At 39.4% G+C, this 6,454-nt stretch overlaps 1 protein-coding gene across 9 annotated transcripts in view; it reads right to left on the bottom strand.

The window, feature by feature from the left end:
• Nucleotides 1-927: 927 nt before the first annotated feature.
• dab2ipb (DAB2 interacting protein b) overlaps nucleotides 928-6,454 on the bottom strand; it is a 132,779-nt gene continuing 127,252 nt past the window's right edge. For all 9 annotated transcript variants that reach the window (XM_061060797.1, XM_061060798.1, XM_061060800.1 and 6 more), the window contains one exon: nucleotides 928-4,933. In XM_061060797.1, the coding sequence (XP_060916780.1) occupies nucleotides 4,766-4,933 (168 nt within the window). In that variant the 3' untranslated portion in view covers nucleotides 928-4,765. The remainder of the gene's footprint in view (nucleotides 4,934-6,454) is intronic.

The raw sequence follows: 6,454 nt of genomic DNA, 5'->3' as shown, positions 1-6,454 counted from the left end.
TTTAACTAATACTTTTTGATTTGTATAAACTTCTCTTAATAGAAATAGCTAGGACAGCCTTTCAGAGGTTTTTATTTTTTTCACATTTTTGTTACAGTGTAGAAAATAGTCATCCAAACAGTCAACTCCATTTAAAGATGTTCTGAAGAGGATTTGAAGTACCACTACGTACTGCTTGGCTTGTTGGCAGGGAATCAACCTCCCGGTCAACATGTGGCGTAATTATGTGTCTATGTTTTTTTAGCCTTTGATACTTTTAGAGTAGTAGCTTGTTTTATTAGCTTGATGTCCTGAGAGCATGCCTCGATCCCTCCGGGAAGCCTGTTCCACTTGGACAAAGAAACAAGTGTGCCTCACAGGGAGCAATTAACAACACAGGAGCTTCTCTTTTTAAAGTGCACATGAAGAGGATCTGCTGTTAATGAGGTCCGCTGTTCACATTCGATCACATTATTGTGTAATAACAATATCGGAGGCTCTCATGCTGCATTAGTTTTGCCTCTGGGCTATACTTGGAAGAAAAATATGAGGCATTTCTATATGGAAATGAGCTCATTCTTTAGTTACTGTTTTTTAAAAGGGATATTCTTGCAACAAAATCCGCTCCATTTTTTGTTGTTGTGGCCATTTCAGACTTTCTCCAACCCACTGTTGTGAATAACAATCAGGCAGTATGTAGGTCAGGCTCACTGAGAAGAAGGCACTGCTCAGAAACCAGTCAGTCACATCCCTCCGTCATAGCCTCCTGTCTGCCTTTAGACCTCGCATCTGAACATATGTTCTCTCGAGCCGCTCGCCATCTATCTAGGCCTGCTCGAGTATTTAATGAACATGTGATTCATGTGGCATGCCCTCAAATGAAGCTTCATTTAAATTTCATAATAAAGCGTCACAGGTAAGGCTATAAGAGACAAGACAACGACGGGGTGAGATTTTAAAATAGCTAAATAAAACTTTAATAGGTCTAGTTGCAAATGTACATAAATTGCACAGCCACATTTTGTCAACACAATTTCCTCTGTACATTATTGTTTATCACTGTCGTCAAAGGAAGCAGAATCCAGCAAATACTTTATACTTTCAACATACTTACAAAAGTATTTTCTACAAGATAATAGAAAACATACAACATCTTTTACTTTATTTATAGCTTTGTGTTTTGATTGATCTTCTGTCGTCCTGGCTGTACTGTGTGAAGAGCGATTGAAAAAAGAAACCGAGGTGAGAACATGGAAGGGATTAAAAAATAAAAGTTCAACTGAGAAGTCAAATCTGAAATGAATAAGACCACATCTTTTTTTTTTTTATGTAATAATGTGTTAAACATGACGTCTTTGAATAATTCAGTTTTTTTAACTGTCGCCTACCCTACAGATCAAAGTGAGACTGAGAAACTTTTGCTGAACAATGGTCACAGCTAAATGCTAAGCTAGGCCTCAGCTAACTTCAGTATCTAGTGTTGCTTGTAAGTTATTGTAGCAGCAGCACAAGTGAAGAAGACTGTTTGTGATTACAGACCATTTAAGACTGAAGGCATGACATCATTCGCCTGTTTAGCTAGAGTCAATGCTAAAGAGTAGCTTAGCATTTAGCTTAAATGCTAAGCAAAGTAAAGAATTTAGCTAAAATTATTTGATACAACAGCTAGAGAGAAGTATAATCAAAGGCAGTGAATAGTCATTAATGTGCCTTTAACAACAGTTTAAAAATGTAAACTAGCATTAGCCGCCAAAGCAACAGGCCAAAAGAGATGAGTCCGCATTGAGGCTTTTGGCTAGCAGTGTCAGTAAGTATCAGATTCAGCATTACGTCGAGTTCATCCATTGGTAGGAGGATTATTAAAAGTATTGGAGTCTCACTTTCATCTGCAGATGTGGAATATTTTTAAGGACTGAATGCCTGTCAAGATATGATGTCAAAAGAAATCCCCTTGTTTTTTAAAATGCTATCTAATGTTTATCTCATAACAGGGTTTATCGATGAGTTTTGATAAATATTCCTTTCTTTACTTTTTAACTTTGCCATGTTTGTCAGACGATTAAAATAGGTGCTTTGCTTCACAAAAAGAGCTTGATTTTGAAACACCAACCAATCGAACGAAAAGTGCATAGAGCTAGACTGATGAGATTGTGCTTGTTCATCTCACCGAGACTGGACTCAGCTTGGGGTGAAACCAAGGAGGCATCCTCCAAGAACTTCCCAAGAGTCAAACTCCAACGCAATCCTTTTTTTGGCTAGTGACACTACACTCTAAAATACAAAACCAATAGCTATAACAGGGAGAACACTGACAGGTTAATTTTTCATTGTATAGTTCTACCAGATGAGGACATATGACCGACTGAGATATTCTGTATTTACAATAATCATAATGATACAGCAGAGTTTGAGCACAAGATACATTTACAAAAAGCTCTGTTAACATTAGGTAAAAATAGTGTGAGCTTTTTATTTACACTTTCCCAGGCTGTCCAGCCTTCCTGATGCACTCAGTAATCATATATATTCACTATCTGCAGCCAGCCATTCATCGTCATCATCATAACCTTCCAATTGGCAATTTAAAGAAAACAAATTGTAAAAACAACGCTACCATTGGCTCTGGAGCGAAGCATGCAGAGCCTCACTCTTGATGTACACAGTCTGTTACAGGTAAGAAAAAAAACAAAACAAATACAAAAATATACAAAATACAGATGCACAGAAGTTGAATGGAGCAGAGGGCAACACCAAAAGAGAGTAGGACCAAACCTCATTTTAAGACCAACTGTGAGTTAGCACCTTCACATTCAGAAGAATGAGGGAATTCACCATATTCACACGGCGGCCATTTTTAAATTGCATCAGTGTGGGAAGCTCAAAGTTGTCATTAAAAGGATGTAGTTGTGCTGCTGATGCAATCGCATGGACAACATCTCATGTAAACGTAATGTTAGCCGTTGTCTCAGAGTAGCTTATTGGTAAGCACATATGTTGCTTTAGCTTGTAGTTTTAGCACAACAATGCTTTGGTTTTCACCATCCATTACATTTTTTTCGCAGTTGATTAAAAGGGAAGCGGTGAAACATTCACAATTTGGACGATTTCCTATATTATATGACTTTAAACGTGGAACACAGCAGAACAACATGCTAACAACCTTTGAGCTTCACACCTCGAGTGTGACGTCAGAGCAAAATGTCTGCCGTGTGATACGTTTTATGAAGGACGGTGGTGGGGAGTAAGAAAAAGACACAAAGGGATGATAACACAAGGGTTAATAGAGTCACAGTTTGGATGCAGCAAACTTCATTACCACTGACGAACGAAGCAGATAAGAGAGGAAATGTTGTAACCTAGGAGACCATTCTTACAATGGCTCAGCAGTCCAGTGTATAGTATGAGCGAGTGTGTCTGAACACATCTCTCAAAGCTCTTGTGCTACTAGAAAGAGAAAACCACACACCAGTCAAGATTAAACTCAAAACCGGGTTTTTAATTCATCTTTACTTTCAAAGCAATGATGAGCACCGAGACAGAGACGATCACTTGATGGTGTGACTTCACTGCTGTACAGAAATCTATCGGATGTACTTCTGACTGGATGTAAAGAGTTAAGCAAGCATCGGGGAGATTTGGGCGGATGACTGAGGTGATGGTGCTGATCATTGCTCGGTGTGGTCTCCTCCTCCAGGGCTCCAAAGCAAGCTACACACGTCAGTCTTTCATCGTAAGAGAAGAAAAATAAAAGTAGATCTGCCTCCTTAATAAAGGGCTGCTTTTATATATTTGAGGTTATCAAATATAGATATAGATATGTGTGTATACTCTATAGAAGAAAAGAAAATGCATATATCTATTTTAGAGTTCATTTATATAGTATCACATAAAATGTACTTTGAGTGTTCATTATATATTTATGTGTGTACAATTTCTTATTGTATCCTTTACAAATCCACAGTAGAAGTTGTGCCTTTTCATTGATTTGTTTTTTTGCAGAAAGAGGGAATAAAGTCGAGGTGTGTTCCTTACTTAAGGCGTTTCTGTACCAATAGCTTCTCACAAAGTGCACTACATAGGGATGGGAGGGGGAAGGGGGAGGAGGGGGGCCAACGCACCCAAATGACATTAAGAAGATTGTTTTGGAATAAAAATATTTTTTCTTGAGCTCCTATTTGGTTCTTAATAAACAATGACTTTGAAATAAAGCACTAGAAAGTAATCCTCTCAGGACAGCTGAAGTGATAATCCTCCATTCTTGTTATTGTTTTTAAGTGAGTCCGCTTGGTCGTCAAGAGGGAGAAGGATTTAGAGAAATGGAGAGAGAGAGAGAGAGAGATAGAGAGCGAGAGAGAGAGAGAGAGAGAGAGGAGGGTTTCTGGAGTGACCTTGTCAGGCCGTCTTCACTGTGTGTGGGTATTTAGTGGTTCGTCCCCGGCGTCTGCAGGGTCTTGAAATGTTACGCCGACTGCATACATCCACTGATAAAGTGTTCGATGGATAGTTTCATATGTACAGGCTCCGCCCCTGCCTCCCCTAACCGCCACCCTCGTAATGAAGGCTGTCTGGTGATCTCTAAGTGATCTGTCCATCACGCTGCAGTCCCGCCTCTACAAACTGAGTGATGTCTTTACTGGTGTCCAAAATTCTTCCATCATGTCTGTTTTAAAAACTCACACACCCTTGCAGTCTTTCAAACTGGGCATGCTTCCATGCATGCATGTATGTAGACGTTCTCTCCTGTAATAACTGTACACACGCAGGCACTCAGTACACTCAAGTCTGTTTAGCAGTTGCTGCTGTTCCTGAACTCTCCGTTTTCAGTGATCTGCAGTTTGCTGGGGTTGGTGGGCGAGATGCCGTTGCGGGTCTGCATGCTGTATCGCTCCTTCAGCTGGGTCAGAGCGCTCATCAGGCGGGCGTTGGCGGCATCCAAAGATGCTATGCGCTTCTCCTGCAGACACACATGGAAACAGTTATTTAGTAACACTCTAGAGCAGCTGTTTTGAAGTTGTGAGGAGGAGGATTCATTGTTCAATAATTTTAGGTTGATATAGCTGATAAGCGTGAATTTGAGAGATCCTTAGACTGAGCGCAATTAAGATGTTAAAAAAGACACAATGTTCAAACGGTGTTTAACAAATGAATACGCTTGAAATCTTTAAAAATGTTGAAAAGGAAAGTCAAAGATGTTTCAAAGGTAAGAAAATAAATAAATAAAGACGTTTGAAAATCTGTATTGTTGGGGGTCGGGGGGATCTCAGCAGGTTTTATGTTCTTTCAGTTAACGGTCACTTTCCCACAATTAGAAAAAACCCTGTTGCAGAGTCAAAACAAAATGATTTTTTATCTAAAGACTAAGGTCTGTTCTGTGTCCAGTGGAGGTTAAAAAGACCATAGTCCAAAATTTATTTTGTATTTTCATCATCTTTTAATTTTTGCCAAGAAGTTTTTATGTACAAGTTGGACAATGAAGATGGCATGGCTTAAAAAACGATGCCCCCCGTTTTTCACTGCTACCAAATGATTCAACTTTTGTGATTGGACTTCAGGGTAAACGTTAGCCTGAAAATGAACCTACACCAGACGATTTCATGTTACATGTTGCTCTTAATCGCTTCCTTCATAGAAGGGGCTTGTTCGTTTCTTCTCTTCGTGGTCACACACTGAACTGCTATTCTGTACTTTTTCAGACAGTGTTTGAGATTCATTTAAAAATGATATGTACTTGTTAGCAAAGAGCGTGACTGACAGTGTGTGTAGTGTGTGTGGATATATGTTGATGTGAATGGTGAGGGGTGGGGCTTCAAAATGTTGTCATCTTCCAAAGTGACAGTGACAGGCCTTAATGACTGAAGCTGCTGCTAGTGTGAGAACTTTCTACTGAATTGAAAATGTAGGTTTTAATACTGAAAGACACTGGGGGAAAGAGAGGAGAGAGCTCCTGCACACTGTTCTTTCAGTTGCAGTAAATCATTTTTATATAATTAAATGTATTATATAATAAAAAAAAGGACTACTCTTGCCTATGGATATTTGCTCCTACGCTCCTGTGTGTGAGAATCTGAAGGTGTGCATGAATCTCAACAGTTTGAATCTCATGGGGGAAATGTAGTAGATGTGCTGTGCAGGCCGGGGTGCCACAGCGCGAAGCTCACATTAGTTTAACTGTTTTTAGGTTGACATCTGTGGACACACTTGATCTCAAAGTTTAACTACATGAAGGACTTATAAATCTAATGCATTTTGTCAGTAACAGCTCGGGACAAATTCTAATGACAAGGAAGTTGGGAATGTGTAGTTATTTTTTCTAAGATTTTTATTGCGGAGGGGGATTTTTTTCAATCTTTATTCTAGAGATAGGACAGTGGATAGAGTCAGAAACTAGAGAGAGAGAGAGAGAGAGAGAGAGAGAGAGAGAGAGAGAGAGAGAGAGAGAGAGAGAGTTGGGAACAACATGCAGGAAAGGCCACAG

The sequence above is a fragment of the Labrus mixtus genome, chromosome 17 (assembly GCF_963584025.1).
Source record: "Labrus mixtus chromosome 17, fLabMix1.1, whole genome shotgun sequence".
NCBI classification, from domain to species: domain Eukaryota; kingdom Metazoa; phylum Chordata; class Actinopteri; order Labriformes; family Labridae; genus Labrus; species Labrus mixtus.
The sequence above is the reverse complement of the archived record's forward strand: the minus strand, read 5'-3'. Positions and strand labels throughout refer to the sequence as shown.